The sequence below is a fragment of the Phyllobates terribilis genome, unplaced genomic scaffold (assembly GCF_046119375.1).
Source record: "Phyllobates terribilis strain yellow unplaced genomic scaffold, ASM4611937v1 Scaffold_2__4_contigs__length_985480577, whole genome shotgun sequence".
Classification (NCBI taxonomy): Eukaryota; Metazoa; Chordata; class Amphibia; order Anura; family Dendrobatidae; genus Phyllobates; species Phyllobates terribilis.
This window is the reverse complement of record NW_027362762.1, coordinates 168653412-168679995: the sequence shown is the minus strand read 5'-3', so window position 1 is coordinate 168679995 and position 26584 is coordinate 168653412. Positions and strand designations below refer to the sequence as shown.

General features: G+C 40.5%; 1 protein-coding gene across 1 annotated transcript in view; it reads right to left on the bottom strand.

Moving 5' to 3' along the window:
* Positions 1–873: 873 nt before the first annotated feature.
* Positions 874–26584, bottom strand: part of CTDSP2 (CTD small phosphatase 2) — a 35861-nt gene continuing 10150 nt past the window's right edge. The window contains exons 2-8 of the mRNA XM_073663255.1: positions 9825–9973; positions 9425–9463; positions 7212–7313; positions 7055–7111; positions 5893–5985; positions 4965–5150; positions 874–2871 (exon numbers count right to left, since the gene is read on the bottom strand). Of these exons, the coding sequence (XP_073519356.1) occupies positions 2746–2871; positions 4965–5150; positions 5893–5985; positions 7055–7111; positions 7212–7313; positions 9425–9463; positions 9825–9973 (752 nt within the window). The 3' untranslated portion in view covers positions 874–2745. The remainder of the gene's footprint in view (positions 2872–4964; positions 5151–5892; positions 5986–7054; positions 7112–7211; positions 7314–9424; positions 9464–9824; positions 9974–26584) is intronic.

Genomic DNA, 26584 nt, shown 5'->3' with positions numbered 1-26584 from the left:
GACTCACTGCAGCTGGCCCCTGAACTGCGCTGAGCTCACTGAGCAGTGTCCTGTCACTCAGTGTAGTGCAGAGGCCCACTCGCTGCAGCAAGTCAGTCATTCTCCCCTGCTCCTCAGCGTGTGCCGTTGCCTGAGCAGTGTCCTGTCACTCAGTGAGCTCAGCATAGTTCAGGGGCCTGCTCGCTGCAGCGAGTCAGTCATTCTCCCCTGCTCCTCAGCGTGTGCCGTTGCCTCAAGCCAGGTGAGTATAATGATTTTTTTATTTTATTCTTATTTTTACACTTTTTGGAGAAAGTAGGAGCAGAATATTACTCTCAACATTGTCTCTTGCTTGCACTGATCGCAGCACAAGCAGGGGACAATGATGAGAGATTCCTTCAGCACCCAGCGCTTGGGAACAGCAAGAACTGTACCGCTGATTCCTAGACGCCGGGACGTGTGATTCTGATGCGGCACACGGTTGCCACACAGGTACACACGGACATCTCGAGTACTGTAAAAGAGCCCTTAAGGAGAATGGAATCTTACTTGAGGTTCCTACAAATTCCCACAGAAAAGTGCATTCACTTTAGAAGATATTTTGCAATAGACACAAGGAACAATTTAAGAGGTTTGTCCCTGGGTTACTTTGAAGGAAAAAAAAAAAAAAAGTACAACGGCACAAAAATTACCTTTTTTGCACAGTGTTACCCATACTGAGACTAAAGAATGTGACATGGGTACAATCGATTTCAAGGTACTTACACACAACTATATTTTAAAAAGGTCCATGTTACAGCTTCAAAAACAGAACAAATTTGGCCACTCCTGGTATACGACATAATTGATCTTAATGACGTCTTTTTGGTTCACATTTAGGGACACAATACAAGATAGGGCATAAAAATAGATTTTATTACATGCTCTGTTAGAGGGATTACATATTTTAACATTTCACCCATTCAATCAGTCTCGTAGAACCTTAAATACAGCAATGTGCTGAAAAACAATCCAACAGCTGCTCGACCGAAAAAGAACAATTATTGTAGACCCTCATTTTAAGAAGGTTGTATCCCAAACGCACATCCTCACACCATAGAAAGACACACAGGAATGCCCATTATTCTTTCCTTTTTTTTTTTTTTTTATTATTATTTAGATAAAAACACGGATGACCGACGTGACATGATGTAAAATTTAGTAGGAGTGTTTCCCCTGAGGTCTACTTTGTAACAGTCTTACAGATTCTTGTAGATCACTCACTACCCAAGAGGCAGCATGAAATAAAAGGTCTGAAGATGATCGCTACGTATCTCAAATTCAAAAACGAGTTTTATAAAGAGTAAAAAATAGCTCTTTATCTATAGGCTTTTAAAATATCCATGTTTAAAAACAGCCAAAAAAAGGCACTGCATGGTTTTCCATTCATTACCTCTCCGGAAAAGTCCCTGCTCAGTGACCAAATACTGGCATAAGGAGGCCATGGCCATCTTACAGCTGGGTAGTGCCAATGGAATTATAAATAAGGACTCAAATGTTTCTCATACCCTTGCTATAATAAGGCATTGCCTTTGTAGTGTATGGTCAGTAACAGGTTTCAGTTACCAAGCACCACTCTCCTCGGGCTCGATAAATACAATTATCAAGCCATCAATAGAGACCAAACAGTAAAGCTATTGAGACCAATGCCCTCCCCCACCCACCATGGCAGCAGATGGACAAACATCTTTGATTCAAGTCAGTTATTAGAAAAAAATATTACATATAATCTCAGAGTGGCTAAAAAACATCAAGCAATAAAAAGTCCTTTGGCTTTGATATTTTTTTTTTTGTTCCATCTAATAAGTGGGGATGGGTTTGGGGTAAAACCGTGATATGGCGTTACCAGTGATAAATAGCCGAACATTTACCCTACTGCCCATCATCAGCACAGTGTTTTTGCCATACATGTCTTAGCAATAACAATACCCTGTACATCACTGGCATTTACATTAAGCAGGGGTATGCTGTCAGCACCTGGACAGTAAAGCTTCCACCTTCAACAAATACCATATAGATCCATTTCCGGAGAGAGGAGTTGGAATAATGTTTTGTGATGGAATCATACCAATGAAGTAGGTATTGGAAAGGGCACTAAATACCAGTGACTGCCAACCAAGGCAAGTGCATCCAGCTAAATATGCATATAAAAGACATTGGCATGTAGAGAATTAAGGAATCCGTGAAAGAGAAAGATATATCCCATTTAAGCAGCCCGATCCCTAATGTGTGTCAAATTATTTAAACTTACTCTAAAAAGTACCTGTGTGTGCCCCTTCTGTTATCAGCATGTCGGCATTGCGCCCTCTCCGTTCATGATGCAGACTGACATTAAAATTGATATGAAAGCTAAAACAGTAGTGGAGAACCGAAACCCATAGGTACACGGTACCATCATTAAAAAAAAAAAAAAAAAAAAAAAAAAAAAAAAAAGAAGACCGTCTTCTACTAGTGCACCAAAAGTAATGGCAATAGATCCCTGCGTTCATTGCGAACATGCCGCTCGGCATGCAAGCCATTAGGAGTGTAAGCCACAGCTAGATTTGCTTGTGAAGGGCAGTTGAATTTCCCCAAAAATTCATATTTGACTTATGAATATCAGTTTTTGCTCCTCTTCCTCTGAGGCCAAAAGGCACAGCGAGTGAGAATTTTGAAAAGACAAAAATAAAAGAATATTTAAAGATATAAAAAGTCCCCTGAAAAAAAACAAAGTCAAGACAAAGAGTCTTAAGGTGCCCTCAGTTGTCCGAGACTTGCATAAATGTCCTCAGAGTAACTGAGCTCCTCAAAGATCGGGATGAGGCTTAAAAGTTCTGTGTCTCCCATGTCATCAAACCAGGACTGCACGGGAACCTGCAAACAAAAGACTTGTAGTTAGTATTCCATGAAGGTGGTACAAGTGCAATGGCATTACTATAGTGGGCACATTCAACTAAAAGAAATCTGTCAGCACAAAATGACTGTTCAAACAAAGTACAATCGCTCAATGCACCCTTGGTACGTTCCCACCTTTTTAATTTTCCATTCATCTCTACCCCTCTTCCTTGAATGACAGCTCTGGCTTTAGAGGAGGCATAAAATCAAAGCAATTGCCACCATCCTATGTAGCTTGTAAAGCCAGAGCTGTTAATCAAGGAAGAAGGGGCGGAGAGAGATATATATATATATATTTTTCTTTTTTTATTATAATATATAAAATATATTATACACACAGGGTGGGCCATTTATATGGATACACCTAAATTAAATGGGAATGGTTGGTGAGAAGACTGGCCCCTGCAGCATGTGCTACAGAGCTCTAAGAGGTCAAGAATGGCTTCTCACCTATTGCCCTGTGTGTCTATTAGGAATATCTTATTATTATGACCCCTTCAACTTGTGTTTTATGCCATATTCCCGTGTACATATACACAGATGGCAAAAACCCAACTATATTCCATACAGTACACAAACAAAAGAATACAGCAGCTCTCTGTGCACTAAGATGTATGCAAACATTACATATAATCACATTTACACTACATTACGGCCATATAGAATATACTTAAAAAAAGCAGGTAGGCTCACATGAATTGGCCAATTTGTGTGCCAAATACCTTCATTTATTTAGTATATGCTATATACACTTGCTTTATTCAGTTGGGAGGTGCTGGTCAGTTTTTGGCTACATTTCACACAATGTCACAGATGTAGCTGCAATGTATCAAGAGACCGGACCATCAGAAGAATAGGAAGAAAGAGCTAAAGGTTAACCCTTTCAATTAAGCGGAGAATATCTAGTCACATGACCCACATCTGAAAAAAGGGATATGTGGCCAATTAAGCAGAGCACAATTTATAGATGCAAATTACTTATAATAAAAAAAATGTATTAATAGGTTGTGCATTTAGATAAACTGACAAAATGGAGGAATAAAAAAAAAAGTGTTACATCTATAACCTGTTGGGATAATTGTCATTTTGAGGCAAACACGTAATGTAGCTGCATTCATGCTGTAAAAAGAACTTTTTATCACTGTTCTCAAGCGCAGCTTCAGACATCTGCTATTGTTACTGGTTCCCTAGCAACCTGTCCGTATTACCGCGCAATCCAATCTGTCAGCAATATCATGGTGTGCAATTATTAGAAAAGAGGGAGCTTGGAAAATAACAGAATGACGACCTGTAGCTTCATAAGTGGAAAACCACGACATCCGCAGTACTGCAGGCAGACAGCACATGCTGAAGGTTATAAAATAGATGTTCTCCTATATAATAATATTCTAGGTCTTTTAGTGCTCAGCATAAATGAGCACACCCACGTGGAAAAGTAAAATTTCAGGCAATATCTCACTAAACACAAGAACAATTTCCAAAATTTTTACAAGACTGAGTCTCATAGAACATTTTTTAACACACAACCTGAAAGTAAGGTTAATAATATGGCTTTTGTCACAAAATCTTCAGTTTTACTCAAATTAGTTGATGCAAAAATGAATACAGCCCACATCAGAAACTACTACATCTAGTATTTTGTATGACCACCATGATTTAAGGACAGCACCAAGTCTTCTAGGCATGGAATGAACAAGATGGCGACATCATTTTCCTTTCTTCAAGAACAACCTCTTTTAAAGCCTGGATGCTGGATGCAGAAGATTTTGTAATGAAAGCTATATTATTAACCTTACTTTCATGTTATGGGTTAAAAAAAAATGTTCTATGAAACTCAGTCTTCTCAAAATGATAGAAATTGTTTTAGTGTTCAATGAGATTGATTCGAATGTTACTTTTCAAAGGGGGTGTACTCATTTATGCTGAGCACTGTATATACACACACACATATGAACAAACATTTATGTAAAATATAAAAAAAATATTTAGAAACAAAATATGATGCAAGCCTTTTATAGGATCCAAGATAACGTCTCTTCCAATAATATAATCACATTGGATTTACCACTTACAGCATTTTCTGGATGGAAGATATAAGATGCAGGAGAGTTGTCTAAAATGATAGTCTTCTTCAGGTCTCTCCCCAGACGGCTCAAGTCTTTGACGTAGCAGCCCTGGTGGAATACACAAGCTTCCCTAAAAAGACGGGATCGGAAGACTCCCTCCTTATCCAGAAGATCAGTCACTGGATCAGCATACTGGGAATAAAGGAGAAATTATGATAATGGACCCAATGAATCAGTGCACAAATTAACAAAAATTTAATCCCAAGAGGACCACTCACCTCTGGTAGTTAAAATCAATATTTCATGTATTAAAAGTGACATTTACATAGGGGAAATATAATCATATACTTTACATAGAACAGGGCTAGAATTTTACATAATCTTGGACTTCATCAAATTAAACAAGTGGGCGGGAGAGGAGGAAAGGGAAAATGTTAGGAGTAAAAATTTTAGTACTTTGGAACAATAATGGTAAACTAAGAAAGGTAAAGACAGAAAAAAAGTCATGAGCATATCTGCATTAAAAGGGAAAAATCTCAGTGGCAATCAGGGTAGATGTTATATATCTGTATCAGTATTTATTTATTTTACTCACTTATATAGCGCTATTAATTACACAGCGCTTTACAAACATTATCATCACTGTCCCCATTGGGGCTCACAATGTACGTTCCCTATCAGTATGTCTTTGGAGTGTGGGAGGAAACCGGAGGAAACCCACGCAAACACAGGGAGAACATACAAACTCCTTGCAGATGTTGTCCTTGGTGGGATTTGAACCCAGGACCCCAGCGCTGCAAAGCAACAGTGCTAACCATTGAGCCACCATGCTGCATTTAACTTATTTTTAAATGTTTTCTTAGAATAAAATGTTTCTATCATAGTCAATTGGAGTGCTGCTCGTCTGTGTATTAATGTAGAAGCTTCCCATTACCTTGGCAAGACTAGCAGTAAAAAGTACACATTCATAGAGCTCTCCCATTCTTTCCAGAAACTCATCCACATAAGGCCTCTTTAGAACGTACACCTGAGGAGGAAGAAATTAACATCAGAGAAAGGGATCCATTAGATTTTTTTTTTACAAAATGTAACACAAAGAACCAGTTACATAAATTACCATTTCTGTTACACAGCTGTATTTCTGTAATATGCCTAGTCACGTGTATTTGTTGATGTATAACTGTACCCTAAACACAATCGCTAAACCAGTAATATTACACTACATATCTGTGTGTACTTATTTCTTTAAAATTATTCCCAGGCATCACAAACTTATACATCTTTTGTAATGAAATTCATTACTTTATTTTACTTCCTGTACTCTAGGTGCTGCTTCAATGCCAGTCCATGCTCCTTTAGAAGCGGCTTTCAAATTCTGCTCATCAAAAATCCATGCACTTAATTCAGTCAGTGTATGGGAATCTCCCCTGTCTGAGCCGCTTTGTTACCCACCCATACTCAGACAGGGGAACTCCTGTATTCTGTTCCAATATATAGTGTACAAATCTTGCTGAGCAGCAGTTGAAATCAGCTTCTAAAGAAGCATAAACTGGCATTGAAACAGCACTGCAGCATAATGTTTGAGAGAGAAGGAAGCAAAATAAAGCAATTTTGTATATTATAAAAGTATTTTACTGTGCAAAGCCCACAGGATAATTAAAAAATAACTTTAAAAAAATGTTAAGTGCTGTGCTGTAAGCCCCTAATAATTCCGTTAACTGTTAGATGCCAATGCTTTGACCCCAAAGTGGAGCGTTACTTTCTCCAAAATGGAAAACATGACTACCACACCATGCAATTAGAAATGACAAAATTGAGCCAACTATGGTTGTAAAAGAGTAATTTTACAGAAATTAAAAATGAAATCTTCAAAAACAACCCCTTCTTCAGATTACGCTCAGTCTTAGGCGGGATATCAGCTGCTTCCTGAAACAAGTAATCAAGAGTAGGCCGCGCTGTGAGGAAACAGCCTATCCTGGATTACTTGAACCGGGCTGCAGCCATGACAATTTGATGACTTCACTTGTTTTTCTGAAAGTTGATAAAAACATTAAAATACTTAAAAAAAAAAAAAAAAAAAAAGTTTGCCCTCTCACCTGATGAGTGGTCCCCTCAATCTCTACGGGAACAATAAAATCTGCATTGCTAATTGGCTACAAGAAAAAAAATAAATAGAACAATTCAAAATAAGTTTAGTGCATTACTTTGTAAAGTGCAGTAACAGTTTATTTTACCATTTTTAACAGGTCGTACCTTGAAAGAGCTATGAACCAGAGTTTCATCTAGGTCTATCACCATGCATATTTTTCCACTATCTTTTGGTGCTACCTCCGGGAGTAAAGAGGTTCCTGGAATCTGAGAAAAAACGAAATATTTTAACTCACCAGGGCAATAATAAATAATACAAATTAAAAAATACATAGAAGAACAGCACAACCTGACACCAATCATCTATGGTAAATAATAAGAAGGGGACATAGGAACTATAAAGTCTAATTGTGCTAACGGGTCTTTGCTCCGGTCCCACCTGCAGAAACATGCATCAAAAATTAGCCAGAAACGTGTTTTTTTTTTTTTTTTTTACTATGGGATAGAAGTAAAAAAAAAAAATAAAAAAAAAATTATACTTTGATAAAATAAAAAAATATTTTTATTATTTTAAGAAAAAGGTGTACAAAGAAGTTGTACTGCTAATGTATTAAGGATATATAACATTTGTTGGATTTTAGCCCGTCATTTAATAACACTGCCCATTTTCATGCATGTTTCATTGATAAGGTGCATGGTTCTAAATAAACTACTGGGACTTTTAAAATCTTAAGGTTTTCCCAATAGGCAGCCATTCCTTTCAAAGGGTGTGCTCACTCTAGGGGAAAAATGCTATCAAGCAGTCCTAATTTATCCTTCAGCATAAAAAAATGCCTTTACAAATACAGGAAGACAGCACTTCAATTATCATCGGTCTTCAGTTTATCTACCTGGAAAGGATGAAAGAGTGAGCAGAGCTAGCCGGGATTAGATCCTGCGACCTGCAGGTCACACAGATGCTTCCAGGCAGGAGTCTCAGCTGGCTGAGCACCCTCTTCGGTCCCACTGGCTGAAGCATTAAAAGTGCAGGTGGAAGAAGCTTATTGGTGAAGCTGCATTTCACATATTATTGTCTTGAGATTTTATGAACTATGCACAGAAAATGAAAATGAGAACAAAAATCTGGGGACAGGATCGGAGGTTTGAAAAAAAGAAAATGGAATTACCTAAGAGAAGTAACTTCACTCTGGTATGAGATTCATTGTGATCACGTCAAGATGCAATAAAACGTATTGGAGTGTCATATGACTGACTGGTCTTCAAAAATCAGACCCAGTATGATGGTGGTCCACAATCACTGGCCTCAGATGATGCAAAGCCTCTTTGAAATCACAGTTCTGACATCTGCTGAAGACTTTGGTTTTACTTGGGTGTCCTACATTTTTACTCTATCAATAGCAACAATAAGTGATAAGACACATTTCTCGTAGATATATGGCCTACAAAAGTCAATGGCAGAAGAGATTCCGACTTTAGGTAGAGTTTATTTAGAACTTCCCTAGACTTGTTTTTTTCTTAAGTTTTTTGTTATTATCTAGGACTATAACTATATGATGCTCCATGGAAGCAATTCAAATAGTTGGAGAATAGATCTCTTGCACTGGAAAAAGTCGGCATCAGCTACTAAAGGACATTACATAAGGAGGAAGAACTCAATATTTTAGGTAAAGAAACTAGAGGTCCTCATCAACTATTTATGAGCAGCTCCTGTGGCTCCTGGGTTCAAATCTCACCAAGGACACAAACTCCTTGCAGATGTTATGTTCTCCCACGTTTATGTGGGTTTCCTTTGGGGGATCCGGATTCCTCCCTCACTCCAAAGACATACTGATAGGGAATTTAGATTGTGAGCCCCAATGAGGACAGTGCCGATAATGTCTGTAAAGTGCTATGAAATATGATGGCGCTATATAAGTAAAGCACAATAACAAATAACTACTGCTATAGGCACCACCGGCCAACCATCAAAAAGTATTGGGTTCCCAATTCATTATCTACGAGGGAGAAAAAGGATCAAATTTGGCAGCACCTTTTGCTACTCTTCCCATACAAAACACTAGCAGGCTTAGTCAAGCTGACGGTGAGGTTGGAAGAGATAGTTATGTGAAGGAGCATTCGGGAATCAAGTTATAGAAGACAGCAGCTATAATGGCGTGGGCTGCTGGTCTAACCATCAGTTGTGGAAGTCACCTCCTCACACAACTTGGTAGGCGACATAAAAAAAAAAAAAAATAATAATAATCAGATTATATTTAGGAAATAAGATTTCTAAGAGGCTTGCATTTCCGAAATCCTTCTTAATTGGACATTTCAGTCATTGTACTTCCTGATTGCTAAATGATGTATGAAAAAGTTCCTACTGCCAAAAATATACCTACCTGGTAAAACTGATACTGGAGACATTGGAGTAACTCCGACTGAAAGAAAAGGGTGAAATGTGACAAGTAAGCCATCTTATTCTTTACAAGATATGCAACTATTAGTAGCGAGTTTCAGCAAAATTTTACACATGAAAAGTACACGTAAAGCAAAGAAATAAAAAAAAATATATGCACAATACACATATTTGGGCCTGAAATCTAATGACTTCACATATCACAATAGTGATACAATTTAATCAAGAGGGTAGGATGAAGCAGGATAGCTACAGGCAAACACTTAATACAAGGATAACGATACTGTCATAGCCAGACAATCTACAGTCAGTACAATTGGTAATTTCCCATCCATGTTGCCACTTATAGTGTTACAATAGCTGAATGTCACGTTTGGACGCACCTTTGGGGTAGTCTGTGCCTCCTCCTTTTGGGTGGGAGGTTCACCGGTGCCTCCTGGTCGATTGACATTCTGTGCACTGAGGCAACAGAAAAGTGCCTTAAATATACTCCGACTTCTAGGCTTCTTTGGCGAGGACCTGGAGACCAGCCCTGGAAGAAAAGGGACACAAAGTTTAGCATGATTTTCCATCAGGGATTTCATTTCAAGATGTTATTCATTTGTCAACACTAGGGGTGGGGGAGGGGGGTGCTTTATATTTCAATTCACCAAGAATGATTGGTAGTTGGTTCTTCAGGATGTTTGGAACAACCTCCCTGCAGAGTTCCTTTAAAGACTACATTATATGCAAGTGTACTTAGAAGAATGGATGCCGTTTTGAAGGCAAAGGGTGATCACACCAATACCGATTTGATCTAGATTTGTTTTTGTTTTTTTTATTCACTTTGTTGAGTGATATAAACTAAACACTTCTATTTTTAAAATAATTCTTACTTTGCAGCAATTTTTTCCACAGTACTGTAGAACATCCATGAGGCAAAAAGCCTAAAAATGTGTCAAATAAATAGCCTGTTGTGCCAAATATAAAAGCGTATACACTGTCAAAATGCATGAAATATAGCATAACAATATTGATACTTTCATGATGTTTAGTGTTCATGTTGAAAAGGCAAAAGTGTATATAGAGTCCTTCTCATATCCATAAACGTGCACCAATTAGGTTTTATTCAAAATATTAAAACAAAACAGTCACCACAAAGTCATTACTGGCATATAAACACCAAGAGACAGTCAAACTAATGATCCCATTTTACTCCAACAACGAAAGAAACAAACCCACAAAACAAGTTTAAATGTACAATGTTTACATGAATTTTCTGATCAAGTTCCCCATTAGTGTATATCCAATAGAATAGATAGAAAAATATACATCGCTGTCATTCGTGGAAAGCACAGGAAAGATTGACCAAGATTAAACATAAATCAGTAAATCATGCTAAAAATGCATTAAAAAATGTGTAAATCTGAGTTGTTTGTGGACACAGCAATAGGTACAATGATCCCCTATGTGCAAATGATTAGTTATTAGATTCCCACCAGTAAATAATTTAACCTTTTTTCAGTTGCTCATGAATGAGTAGACCTGAATATAAAAGAAGCAGCACATGTCCCTCTTCTTCTACCTCCTGACAATATTTTGTAGAGCATATCTACAGTACACGTAATCATCTTATTTAATCGACAATAGTAAGTACCATTATACTCCGCCATGTTCATAACATTAGTAGAAGGAAGCTGGGGAACAAATGAGGTCTTATCTGGTATATGTTCACAATATTAATAGTGACGTAATCTCCTTGAATGTCAAACATATTTCTATATATAAAATAGGGTATAAATAACAGATTTCCCAAAATAATTTCACAAAATGCCAAGATTGCTAAAGTAGATCTTCTTTAAATGCAACAATGGCATTAAGGACTTCTAAATGTATCAGTATCTTAAAATACATTCCTAGTGTGACGATCAACTCTGCCAAGATAACCACGACTGTCCAGAAACCAATGTGCTTCATTTGTAATGATATGCCCCATGCGTGAACTACTGGAGTTAAACATGTTTTGTTATTGCAATAGACATGGTGTTGTTTATTTTACTGTATATATGACTAAGTTACCTTTATGAATAATTATTTTGTATTGTGCAAACTAATGCTATCCAATTCACTAGATGCAAAAGAACTATAAAAGGAGCTGTCGATTAGGAAGTTTGTTAGTGTGTGGCTGAGGCCACATGGATTGCTAGGAGAGTCTGTATAGTCTAGAGAACAGCCAGTAGGCTCCTAGAAATGGAGTCTTGGTTGTGATGCAGGAGATAAATGCATGAAGAGGTCTAAACACCAGCATGAGCAGAGGAAGATCAGAGCACAGCTAAAGGAAAGCAGAGTACTGGCTTTGCAGGGACATTAAGGTAAGATGGGCCTGAAAGGAAACAGCAAAAAGGCTGCATAACTGCATTAGCAGATTACATGAATCTGGAGAAGGTCAGTAAACTTACCTGCTAAAGGGGGAACCTGAAACAATGGGAGACCACTACTGCAAAGTGTGTTTAGTTGGTACAAACCAAGCTAGCAATTTGTGTTGATTACCATCATTGATCTGGTTCCTTAAAAGGGACTGTCAGCACAGAATGGCTGTTCAAACCAAGTACAGGCGCTTGGTGCATCATGGTGGGGCCAATCATTTATATACAACTTCTCACCTGCTTGGTTTGCACTTCTCTGCCCTTATGAAGCCAGAGCTGTCAATCAAAGAAGAGGGGGGAGGAGAGTTTGATGGAAAACAAGCAGGTGAGAAGGTGTATCTAAATGATTGGCCCCCACCGTGAAGCACCGAGCGGTGGGACTTAATTTGAACAGTCATCCTGTGATGACAGGGTCCCTTTAAGACCAAATATTGCCCCCCCCCCCCCCCAACAGTCCTTTCACACATGATGTTATGAGGCAGGAGTCCGCTAATTAGGGGTTGAGTCAGCCACCTAGTGTGTATGGCCACCTTTAAAAAGACTGACAACTGTACTGATACACGACAATGCTGGTTTATTCGCACCAGAGACATCCATTCCCTTTCCTACTCAGCTTTGAGCCCACTATTGTGGGAATATTGCGCTTCGTTTATGAATAAAAGACTTGGTGTGCATCAGAAATGTGCATTTTCAATTTTAAGTTCCAGAAATTTGTACCCCAACTAACCATTCGTCCCATCCAGCACAAGCGCCTCTTGATACTTTGCTAAACAGAAGCTGCATAATACATAATTACATCATACAAAAATCAAAAGCTCAGCTTACAGGAAATGCCTGGAGGTAAACGCAATTTTCGACTTGAAAACGGTCAATCAAAAGTTCATATCAAAGAATTCCATGCATCAAACAGCCTTAATAGGTCATGGGGAGACAAAACTAATAAGCAAGCTCCTGGACCAGCTCCAAGACTGCTCATTGCTGCTACTGATTGCAGATAACATCTACAGTCCAACCATAAAAATGCATTTGTTTAATTGTGCTTACTTCCCATACCAACTCCAGGAATGTGTTATCCAAGAGGCTTCGGTAATGAGCAAATCATAGGAAAGAATTATCCTGAAAGATCCACAATCAACAGGTTCATTGTCCGTTCTTTTATTCTACCACAAATGTCAACAAACTGGATCCTAATATTGTAGGTGGCTAGTAAAGGTACGTTCAGGCAAACTTATTTTTTGTCCACGTGGAGAGACCCAAAGTTAGCTCGTGTGAGCACTTAGGTTATTTTCTCAGTTCTCGGTCTTCTCCGCACTTGTGAGACGATTCCTTTATGCAAGAAAATCAGATCACAGTAAGCTGACAAGCTCTGATCAGAGTTTGAGTCGAGTGTCATTAGCATAATCGACCAGATTCTCTCGAAAGAGATAATATTCGCTCGTGTGAGCGTACCCTTAGAGATAGTTCGTATGTAGGACATTCAGAAGAACATGAGGATCTACAGTAATATCTGGGCAAAAATTTATAGGCTTTATTATAAAAAAAAAAACAAGAAAAAAAACAAAAAACCACACACCCCATGGAAACTGCACAGAAGAAAAAACAAACAAATGACAAGTTTAAAACAAGTAAAAACCACACAAAAACCAGCCAAAACCAGGAGTAAAATAATTAGCGGAAAAGTATACCGTATTTTTTCGGACCATAAGACTCACTTTTTCCACAAATTTGGCAGGACAATGGGGGGTGCGTCTTATGGTCCGAACGCAACTTACCGGTGGTGCTGGAGCGGAATCGCAGGGCCCTCAGTTCCCTCCCTCCATCAGGAAGGCGGCAGCAGAAGAAGTGGTGAGGCAGGCCGGTATCTGCCTGGGGGCCTGGCCGGGTACCAGGGCCGGTGTCTGGCTGTGAGGCAGAGAAGCGTGAGCGGCTTGCCGGTGGCCGCGGCCATGTTCCTGAAGTTGTGATCTACACGGACCCCCAGCGCCAGGCCCCTCCAGCACCTCACTTCTGCTGCAGCCACTGGGTTCCTGAGGGAGGGAACAGAGGGCCCTGCGATCCTGCTTCACCACCACCGCAACTCCCCGCTGCTGGAGCACCGGCTTCTCGCATCAAGGGTCCGCAGCATTCCTCCACTTCCCACGGCTTCCTGAAGGACCCTGCCTCCTGTGACCCTCGCTTCACCGCCCCCCCAGGTAAGATACCTATTCAGACTATAAGACGGACCCCTATGTTATAAAAAAATATTTTTTTCTATTTTCCACCCCAAAATTTGGGGTGCGTCCTATGGTCTGGTGCGCCTTAAAGTCTGAAAAATACGGTAATAGAAACTCGTCACCACTTCTGTATTTATCACCCATTCCTGATTTTGGCTTACAAATACTGATGTAAAATACTGACCAAATACTGAACGTGTGCACGCGACCTTAAGGTACGTGCACACTTAGATAAGTATTCGCTGCATAAAAAAACAACAGCGTTTTGATGCGTTCTTTCCCCAGTCATTAGAATAGGTGAAAAATGCTGCAAAAACACTCAAAGAATGACATGCTGAAGATCAGACTGCTTCAAATCTGCAAGGAAAAAAGAAGCAACGTGTGCATGAGACTTCAGAAATCTCATTCACTTTCCTGGGACAGTAAAATGCTTCATTTTTAGATGCAAAAATGCGACATGTGAACATGCACTTAAGCTCACTTTGAATATATTGCAGAGAGATAGATAATGACCATAGAGCTCCTCATTTTAAGGCCAGATTCACACAGCCAGGATTTGGCCACGGGTTCCCTGACCAGAACTTGACTGCCTCATACATGTCTTAGAGGCTATGGAGTTTGGGTCAGGAGTTCTGGAGCTGGACCGCGCACTACAGTTCACACTGACCACAAGATGCGAACGTGTGAATTTGTCCCTAGATGATGGAATCCGAGAGCTTTCCAACCTGAATAGGTCAGGTAGTTGGCACATTACCTTGCTACTCTTTAGACAGTTACCACCATGTTGTAGACTTGTAGTCTCAGAATCACTCATGATGAAAAATGCACATGGAAATAAAGTTAGCAGGATATTCAAAAGTAGCCAGATGTAGCCAGTGGTGATATACAAGGTTACAGGGTCATTACCATCTGGGCTGCAGGCCTGCCGGACAGTAGGAGACACTTAGAGAACAGGTGTGAAGTTACCCACATGGTTTAAGCTGTGGACAGAGTGATGGACCGAAAAGATAGCAATTACAAGAACTGCTTTTGGCAAATACTTGTGTTTCACGGAAGTTACAAATACAAGCTCTCTGGTGGCTTTCTTGTAATTGACCTGATGGCTTTATGGTCGTTAGGTCTTGCATCGCAGGTAAAACAGGTATAGCTATAAACAGAGGACAGATCTATACAGCTAGATCCCATGTATGAGCAATAGCAAGAAGACTTCACAGGGTTGATGGCTCTTAGGGGGTAGTGTGGGGAATTAAGGGAAGAAAGGTTAAGATCTCAAAAAAAGGTGGAAGACTTATCCTGGAGACCAATCATGGACATAACGGCTTACCCTGAAAAGTTGGCTAAAAGTCTAATAGCAAAAGAAGTTACAAGAAAGGTTGTATTTGCCTCAAATTATAGACAGATGTGAGAACATTATTATTTTCTAAATGTCCATTTAAATGGCAGGTGAAGCTGCTAATAGCAAGCACCAATCAACATTACAGAAAGCTGAGCAGGGCTCGTTGTGTTCATTTGCATAACGATCGTAAGGGGTTCATGCAAACAATTGTATATTCCCAGCAGTGAATTACGGTACCAGCCAAGTAGATAAGAATTTACAATGTTGCATATTTTTTTCATTGTTTTCAACAATGCAACACAGAACAGCAGATTTTCAGTCTCGTGTAGACTTACCCAAAACATTGCCAAATGGGTCTCCAAGTGTTAGGGCTCACTCACAAAAGTGTATAACATGGCCGAGTGCTACCCGGTTTTATCAGATAGCACTCGGACCAATGTTATACTATGGGGCAGTGCAGAGCTGCAATTTTCTCATGCCGTTGCGGCATGAGGGAAAAAAAAAACAACAAAAAAAAAAATTACAGCATGCTGAGAGTGGATCCGCAAATTGGAGCAAGCACACCCATTCAAGTCTATGGGTGCGTGTAAAACATTGGCCCTAACTCGGATGTCATCTGAGTGCAGTCCAATTTATGCGGGCAAAGACTATGGAGAAATGAAGTTCTCCATCTTCTCCACACCTGTGATGAGATTCTTTTCATGCAAGAGAATTGGATCACTGCAAGATAGCACTCTGATCAGAGTTTGGGCAGATTATGCTAATGACAATCGATCAGATTCGCTCACATGAGAGAATCATCGCTCGTGTGACCCCGGCCTCAATGAAACAACTATGGGTCAGTGTGCTGTGCGGGGAAGAAAAAAAAAAAGCGACAAGTCACACAGCGCTTCACAATTCAGACAATTTACAGTCATTATCGACACTGTCCCCATTGGGGTTCACAATCTAAATTCCCTATCAGTTTGTCTTTGGAGAGCGAGAGGAAACCGGAGACCCCGGAGAAAACCCACGCAAACACAGGGAGAACCTACAAACTCCTTGCAGATGTTGTTTTCGGGTGGGATTTGAACTCAGGACCCCAGGGCTGCAGTGCTAACCACTGAGCCACCGTGCTGCCCACAGATGTATGAATGTAGCCATAAACTCAAAAGGAAAAATGGATGCTATAAGGACATCATATTTACTAAATTGATTGAAAAAGGTGGTTGTTAAACAGATGTCATATGGAGGTTTAAAAAAAAAAAAAAAAAATTGCATATGGGCATACGGATGAGAATGGTCTTTGGATGAAAAATGAATCACTTTCCATATGCTCATCTGAACCTGGCCTTAGAGTGATCTCTCCTCCTCCCTTTATATCTGACGATTGCACATCTTGGGGACCTAATTCTCCATATTTCTGATTTGAAGCTGGAAATGACGTAACAAATCCACCTGGGTCTAGGAAGAGACTCAATACTGAGACCTTTGTTTTAGAAATAGACGGTCCCCATTAAATGACTAACAAAGACACTAAATTCTGGGAGTAGGAGCTTGAAAACGGACTAATGATGTGATGATGCTATATATATGTCCATTGTAGTAAGCCTCTAATTATAGGACCACAGCTTCCGTCTCAGGGAGTTCTTACAAGTTCTTTGCCATTGTCTTCCTTTAGGCTAATAATGACTTCCTGCCGAGCTTCAGAGCCGTTTATCACTTCTTATGCATCAGCTCATTCTGGATACATTTATTTCAAGTAATTAATGAAGAGCAAATGTAGCTGTGCGGTAGAAAAGATGTAGCAGAGCTGATGGTGTTCGTGGTCACTCATATGCACCCAAGCACTGCAGCTTTGTAGAGGGTAACTCAATACTATAGGGGATACCTTCTCGATCACGGGGGGTCCGACCAGTGCCAAGAACCAAGGCTCTGAAGATCCCCATGGGAAATCGAGCAGTGGTCGCTCATGCACACTGCCGCTTCATTCATTCTTATGGGAGTGCCAGATATTCCTGAACGCCATCTCCTGGCGCTGGATAAAGACAGCTTCCAAACTTGAGAATGCCCCTTTAACAGGTGTTTAAATAAAGCAAAACCTCTGCTGTCAGTAATAACTGTAGAAGTCCTTTATCTACATGGGGTTGTGTTGTCAATGCATGTGGATAGCTCCGTAGGGTTAGATGTAGTTCGTGTCGGACTGGGGTGCCAGGGGCCCACCAACAACCTCAACTTCATGACCATACTTTTTAGTTACATCCAAATAGGACTTTATGCTCATTCACAAATTTCTATATTAATGAACTGGGTTGACTGTACAGACAACGGCAGCATCTTAACAGAGTGCCAAGTACCGCTCAGATAAAAGGCTGGTGGCCCACCGGAGGATTCATCTGTTCCTGATGGCCAGTCCGAGCCTGGATGTAGTTATGCGCAAAGAGCACTGGTATTACACCACAATATACATCCCAAATATCATCCACCTCAGACAGTGCTAGCAGTACATGCACATTCAACCATCTTGTAACAGTTCCAAAATATCCAGAGCCAAAACCGGGGCTCATGCAAGTCCTGATGACATCCTGATAGTTTTCCAGCTACCAAGAAGAGCTGCAATAACCACTATTATCTCCAGAAGACTAATGTGGCCTACAGGACGAGAGCCATTCTCCTGAAGCAGGACAGGACTAGTTATGGATGTTCTCCGGTGCCACGCTGCTTATGAGCGATACAGCATGACGAGAGCAGCTGGAGCGCAGAACATTACGTCCTATTCAGTTTCAATTACTGATCTACAGGGCATTACAACAGGCGGTGGGACCCTCCTGGCACATCTGCTTAACACCTTAGCGGACAGAAATGCTAAAATGGGAGCTGCATGTCTCCATATGCTGCCAGCAGCTGCGCAGAACAAACACCTAGCGGTTCAGGGGACGGTGCCAGGCCAGACGGCACCATTACACAGCTTTAGGTCACTCTTGACAACTCTCCGGAAGACCTAAAAAAAATGGAGAGATCTCCCAGATGAGCTGGTAAATCATTCAGGTGCATGCTGTATTTTTCCCACAAAGTGAATATGTGGTTTTGTAAAATTTCCAATGTCCTATAATTTGTTGCTGATTTCTATGCACAGAGGGAAAGCAATCTGGACATACCAAATCCTTTACTATAATCACTAATATGTATTCCCCCTGGAAAAGAATCTGCCTACAATAATTGGGGGTTGGAGTAAAAGCAGGGGAAATTTGTGAGTAGAAGCAGATACTCTAGACCAGGGGCCTTATATTCAGATTGCACCTACCCCATGAGCCACAATAAAACGTTATGAACATCACTACATAAATATCTAATAGGCACTTATTCCATCTTTAGGACTCCCACCCAACAGAAGTTAGAGATTCTATTCTCTTCCCATCCAGAAAGCCGAATCCATGGTCTCTTCCCTTCGCCATTGTAGTTTATGCGAGACGCTGACACAGCCAAGTGTTCCCTTCTCCCATAAATGACAATGGTTATGGTGGCAGCCTTACACGGTCACTTCTTTAAGTCATCTACATCTTACCTGGATGGTGACATGGTCACAAAGTGCACCATTAATAGTTACCCAACATGGAATATACATATGAGCAGCCCCCAGACACTTTCAGGGATGACCGGATAGGGGGCCGCACAGGAAGGCACCGAGGGTCGTAGGTTGTGCACCCCTGGTCTCAAGCCTAATTAATATACATCTTCGGTGCTAGGCAATAGCATTCCTTCTAAATATGGCACCAAAGCACAGTGGTGCGATTTGTGGAGCCAGTCACAGGCTCAGACTGCAGACATGACTGGGTCCGTGTTGTGCAGCGTCATGTGCATGGTGGACCGACGCAAGAGTCATTGATACAAAAACTGTCTCATCTGCAAAATATTGACTAGTGCACACTGCGATTTCTCTAGACACGGACGATAGGAGCGGGTGGAATATCACACGTCCTAGCACATGACTTATCGGGCAGTGTGCAGTCCGTTGTGCATGCATATAGCACATTGACCGAAAATACTACTGTCTGAATGAAGGCAAGACAGAATTTATTTAATATATTCTTTAAAACCACCAGCCTGATATTGCTCCCACAGTTCACCAACCAGCTCAAGGGATTTACATTTTATATGATGTCAACTGTATCAAAAGGGTCAGAGACTACCAGCAGTTGTGACTCTTGGCCCCACTTTATTCTAGATGAAGCATAGAAAGTCTCGCCCCATTGAAACCATGAGACATTATGGAAACTTCAGACTGAGAATCTGGATTTCTTTTTTGTTTACTGTGCTTTGTAAAGCGCTGTGGAATGTGATGGCGCTATATAAGCAGACATCATTGTCACTGTCCCCATCGGGGCTCACAATCTATATTCCCCATCAGTAGGTCTCTGGAGTGTGGGAGGAAACCAGAGAACCCACGCATAATACCTGCTGCCCTTGGTTCCCGAGAAGATTGATAACACGATGAAAGGCAACTTGCTGGATCGCCATTAATTCTAAATCCACTGACATCACATTAATATCATATTTGTGTTACTTTTAGAACTATATCATGACCCTTAGGGCGCAGTCAGACGGCTGAATAAATCGGGCAGAGATCGAAACGCAGTGCACGGACTGGCCGGTGGCTCTCTCGTCATGCTTGGGTCGGTAGAGCCGCCGCCCAGTCCGTGCAGCGCGTTATGATCGTGGTCCGATTTATACGGCCATCTGACTGAGATCTTAGAGTCCTGTCATTATTTGCTGGTTCAGGCTAAACATTCGTCTGACTATCCTGTCCATGTTCCATCCGTTAAAAGAATCAGACATGGTTCATATTCACTTATACTCGTTTGTCCACATGTTTTATACTGGTGACAGATCTTTGTGAAATGAAGATGAATAGCCATAAAAGCATTTTATCCGTCAGTACATCTAAACTACCACGAAGCATATAAACCAGCGAGTCACTTATTTATGTACCATCGTAACGCTACTTCTGCTTTATGGGAATGTTCCTACCTCCATTTATGGAGTCATGCAGGTATATATATTAAATGCCCACTGCAGTAGGGGTTGCCTGATATAACAGTAGCTGTGACTTTCAAATGGATTATTAAAAATAAAGTGGAAATGAAGTGCAGAATATTAATGACCATGAGGTTTTTGCACAACCTTGTGGCCACAACTAAGATCAATTTACATTTAATTTTATTAAAATTTCATTCAAAGCTACTGAGGTTTTCACAAGGTGGGAGCGCTGTGACCATTACACATTGTAATATCAGGGAAAAAATTTTACTAGACCAAAAATAAAAAAATAAATCTATTTATTTTTTTTTAGAAAAAAATAAGGAGGGGCAGCTAAGGGCACTGTTCTATCGCAGTCAACGAAAAACAAGGACTAAAAATATATTTTACAGAGTCATTGCAGAATGTTCAGAACTTTTCTTTATTACATCAAAGTTATTGTATAAAAGTTATAATAAAATGAAAAAAAAGAAAGAAAAAAAAGTATAAATAAATGTGAAGAGAAGGACTGACTTAGGGCCACAAAGCTATAATGTAGCATGAGGAGGCAGATGGTGCTTCAATAAGTCTTGTGGATCCAGTGTCAGAGAAAAGAGAAGCTGGACACTTCTCAAGCTGGACCCTGGAGAGGCCACCCCAAGAGAGAGGACCCTTGAATTACATGTGCCAAAGATCAACCAGAGGTGAAAGAGAATATATCTATCCTGTCCACAGCTAGGTAAAACACTGACTTTTTTCAAGGTACTGGGATCTGAGCTGTAGCTGTAATAACAATAAATTAGCCTCATAATAATACAACGCCAGTTGTGGGTTTTTACTGCTAAAGAACAAGGACTGAAATGTCTTTGTACAAAATGTACACGGCCCTGAGAGATCCATTATAAAGCACAGATGAACAGCTATTCAAGATGGAAAAAAAAAATCTTCATGCTATGAAAGTAAGACACGCGCCTGTAAAAAAGGAAATACAGAAAATTAACAAGGAAGCGAAACAATGCCTTACCAGACTCTGGGCACACCCTGCAGTGGTGGTGTTAGAAGGAGAGGGCACCATGTTGTCTGCGAACCCCTTTCTGTACAGCATTTATAAATTACATTTACATTATGGCTTCTTGGCTCATCTAGATAAAGCAGGCTATAGGGTTCCCTCCCCTTCAAAATGAGTCTGCAAGGAATATGGGTTGTCAACACTCAACACCACATAGTGCCAGGGGTGGACACACTATTGGTTCACCCTGGGCAGCTGCACAGTTGGCCAAGAGGTAAGGGGGCACTTCTACTTCTGTACAATATGAGTTATTGAACTGTAAAGGACCCATATACCGTTCTGGCACAGTGGCCCCTTCTGTCTGGGTCCACTTCTACATCGTGCCCCTAAATATCTTGTCATTAGAAAACCCCTGTAGTATGAATGCTTCTCCACACCGATGAGCTCAATGTGGGGATTTCTACTGGCATGGTGGTGTAAACAGGAACACACAGACCGGCACATGTGCCCAATTTGAGCGACATCTGCCCTTTAGAGTAAAAGATTTTACATTTAGCTAAACACAACACTTGGGATGTAGTTACGAGCGTGGCATACATTGTGTACCCTCTATGTGCCATTATGGCAACACACTGACCTACATAGTCTCCTATACAAGCACCAAACATAGCTTCACATGAGTCACAGACCTCGAAAAACAAACTAGATGACACAGGAAAAAATAACGTAACATAGTCCAGTCATTAGGATAAATGCTTTAAAGATGATTGGTCACCTCTCCTGATTGCTATTGTAGCAAATACTTGTATTCCCCATAAAATAATTCTGGATCTTCTATCCTCTGACCCCCACAAAACATTCAGTAAGGGACAGCACAGCAAGACAAGATCCAATAGGGACGGGTACAAGCCGCAAGCCTTTCCGAGGCTACCTCCAATAATCATTAAAAGAAAAAAAATAAAGAACAGGAAGAGCAGCACGAACGCAAAAAAAACCCCAAAAAACAACTACTGTCAAACCCATAAAGAGACAAAACAGCAACGTTTCATCTTATTTATGGAGCAACTACAGAGGTACAACACAATGCTGATTTCCAAGAATTGATGCTCCAGAAATGGTTACTTCAATACAAATATTTCACAAATTGGTGACAAATCCTCCTTTAAAAAAAGATCTACTGTATATTTATGTGTTATTTATGATGACATACAGCTTCCAAGACTGCTGAGACTAGTGACTGGCTGCAGGGGTGTACAGGCTGTGAGATCTGCAGCCAATATAAACCGCATGCTAGTGGGTAGGCAGCGCTGGAATTTATTTTTACAAATGTATTTTTTATTTTACTCACTTATATAGCGTCATTAATTCCACAACACTTTACAGACATGATCAGCACTGTCCCCATTGGAGCTCACAATCTACATTCCCTATCAGTATGTCTTTGGAGTGTGGGAGGAAACCGGAGAACCCGGAGGAAACCCACGCAAACACAGGGAGAACATACAAAGTCCTTGCAAATGTTGTCCTTGGTGGGATTTGAACCCAGGACCCCAGTGCTGCAAGGCTGCAGTGCTAACCACTGAGCCACCGTGCTGCCCATATGGAGGAGTATTATTTAACGGTTTTAGCGCTACTGTTGCCTGTGTGCACCATTTTACATATCTCGAGCAACCCCTTTAAAAGGGAATCTGTCACCACATTTGACCTATCTAAGCTATTAATATGGACATACAGGCTACAGACTGCTGAGGAGAGTATCCCTGTATGTCTCATATCAGATGTCTTGTTGTGGATAAATCATCTTTTATCACTTTATATAAATGACCTCTTCCAGGGTCTGGGGAGGACACTGCCTGGAAGATAACTCTGCCTCCAGAGATTATTATACATGAAGAGGAGATACCAGTGTGATGTGTGATGGCCGCTCTCTGCTCTCCTGATCTCACTGCAGAGCTGTGTGTGATTATACCTGACACATCTGCAGGATCCTCTCAGATTCCAGCTCACAGGCAGACAGGGTGTAATATTGTTACAATACAGCAGAGCTCAGAGAGAAGCAAAAAATGTGTTTGCAAGAAGACAAATTTCAATTCTCCTGTTCTGTGTTAGTTCCTTGTCTCACACTGGTAACTCCTCCTTCATGTAAAATAATCTCTGTGAGCAGATTTATCTCCCGGGCAGCATCCTCCCCAGAGCCTGGAAGAGGTCATTTACATATTTCAGAGAAATCCATGTTTTTTTTTTATAAGACATCGGATCGCAGATATGAAGGTATCATTTTATTCAGCTTCCTATGACCTACATGCCCATATAGATGGCTTAGGAGGTATGATCCTACTGACAGGTTCTCTTTAAGAACCATCCAGCTTTTTGTCCCCTGAATAGAGGCTCATTAAGAGTATGCAAGTGTTCCTATTCTCTTCCTTTCATCAGGATTCAATTAGATGCCAATATCTCATACTATAGATGATAAAAATGCAGTGCCCTGTTAAGATACAATAAACCTACAAATTAACTCAGAATTGTAATAAGGTTTCCACATAGAAGCCTCTGATTGCTTGGCGGAAACAAATGGTAGATATTCTAGATGCAGCAATTATTCATACCATTTAAAACTAGTTTTGGGGCCACTAAAACTGCAGATGCGTTGTGTAATCAAGTTGACCAAATGTGCCCATGTTAAAACCAGGCGTACGGTGGTCCGCAGCATCATCTGTGAAATGCACATGTGCTCAAGGCTTCTAGGGGCACGTGCAGGACTCGGGTAACTGCCCCCGTACTCCCTTACTGCAAACATCCTGGTAACTTAGTGGCTAAAAACCTAATGAAAATATATTTAAGAATGGGATGCGAGGTTGTAGATGCCACTTATTTTTCCTCTAGAAATTTAATATAGCACAAATTTATTTTAATTATAACCCCATTTTATTGTGGGTAACAAAAAATAAAATACGACCAGCTACATGTGTACTTTAAATTCACAACTAGCAATTGCTAGAAAGCAAGCAACTTTTACTGGCAGCCATAATGAGGTCTTATGTCTATGTGCCTGCCAACTTCTTCACTAAAGAATGAACGGCTGCAGTCTCCACCAGCAGCGCAGCAGGGATCAGAGCAGTCTCCAATATTATATATATTTTATGCATATTATATACATATACACATACGCCAGAGGCTGCATCACTAATGTACAGAGACTAGTGGCAGTGGAAACAAAATGCTTACGAGTAACAGCCATATGGGCACGGAAGTACTACTACAGCAATATTGTAGCTTTCAGGTCACAGGCATGCTGGAGCTACAGGAAGCAAGTCTTACAGCCGGCCACAAGGGTGTGTCCTGTATATACACCGATTAGCTGTGCTGCATATACTCCGCCATGTCATCCAAAAAGAAAACCAGTGTCAACAAAGGAAACCACCAAACTGTAGTAGACAAAGACTATTCATACTGTTATAAACAGGCACAAAAGACACCGATGACAGAAGAGACTGTAATGATGGCTAAATGCCCCTGCAGGCAGATCCGACAAGAACGAGACCTCACGTTCTGTGCCGCCTTCTGGTGCTGGGGAAAAAGTAATATATCTCTGTGCAAAAAGCATAAAAAAAGATTTTGGCAAATGCAGTATTAAAAAGAGGTTTTCCAGGGGGTCACGAAAAATGCGGCCAAAGGCAACAAAATATCAGATCAGTGGCGCCACTCTGGCATCTACACAAGTGACCGCTGCAGCCAGTCACCTTCCCAAGAGGTGATACATAAGTAGAGAGTACAAGACCACAGAAGCCCGAGGTTGATGGTAGTAGTTACATGGGCGGACGACCTGTCACCACTACAGTGATGTCAACATAGACCAATAGGATGCACCAAGGCTGGAGGTGTAATCCATGTTGTGTTACTATATGGCCTTCAGACACTTTATCCTGGAAAACTAAAGATAATTCAGGAATGACAGAGCAATAAAATACAGCAACATGGAGGCATGAAGGGTATGATGAGCCTCATCAGAAATGAATATTCCTACTAGATAAAGTGATCCCAGTATAAAGAGGAGGCAAAGTATAGAGCAGCAGCTATAAAAGCCAGACTCCGGCCGGTCAGGAAAGGAAGAATCGCTGCGTTCTCTGTATGTTCCAGACAGACTGTTCTGCATTTATATGGAAACAATAATAATGCCCCGGCTCTTCTTTGCTACTAGTCAGACATGCAAGCTTTCCTCCTAAAGCTAGGAATAGAAGATAACGTCGGTCTCAGGTGCCATCATAGGTGCCTCCACAATCCCTCACTGCTGCCAGCAAAATGCATTAAGTGCAGCGTGTGCACAGTGTCATATGTGGGACAATCTGGGTAAACCCTGAAGGGTCTGCTGTGCAGCTCTAATCTCCACATACATATCAGATGTTTATTTTATTAAGGCTTTATGGACACATGCAGTCGAGCAATAAAAATGACAGCTTGGTGATCGCACGGAGGCTTGATCAGAACAATGACGGATTAGAAGTTATTATAGTTTTTTTATTTTTTATTAATGATACAGAATAAGGCAGCAACATAAGGTTCTCCTCAGGCATTAATGTGTGTCAGGGGACGATCAAGACGTCCTTTACAGCTCCCCCAGGGGTCATCCTTTAACTTTACAAATAAAAGGGAAAATCTGTTTAATAAATTCCTAACCTCAAAACTGAATAGAAAAAAAAAAGGAAACATTAATTGAACTTTATACAGCTATAGTCCATGCGGGACAAGCTCCCAAAGCCACATCCTATTTTTCACATCAGGAATAAAGTGTCGCTGAATGGGGAATGTCAGATCACAAATAGCAACACTAGGAAAAAGGGAAAAGTAGTTCTGTAGAACGGGTGGTGCACACTAAATGTTCATGCAGTGCACTCTATATAGAAGTCCAAGATAGCAAATAAAGTATTACAATAAGATGTGTAATAAATGAATACTGGTAAATATATTGTAAATAGTGACAAAGTGGATGCTATGAAAAGACAAGGATTGATGACAAAGGAAAATAAGGGGGTATGGAGTGCCCACGTTATAAGAAATGTCACTTTCTCAGGACCCCCTTATTCGCTTTTGGCATCCTTCATCTTTTCAGTGTTCACTTTGGTAATATTTATACATCTATTATACTATTTATTGTAGCACTTTATTTGGTTACATTTACTATTTTGAA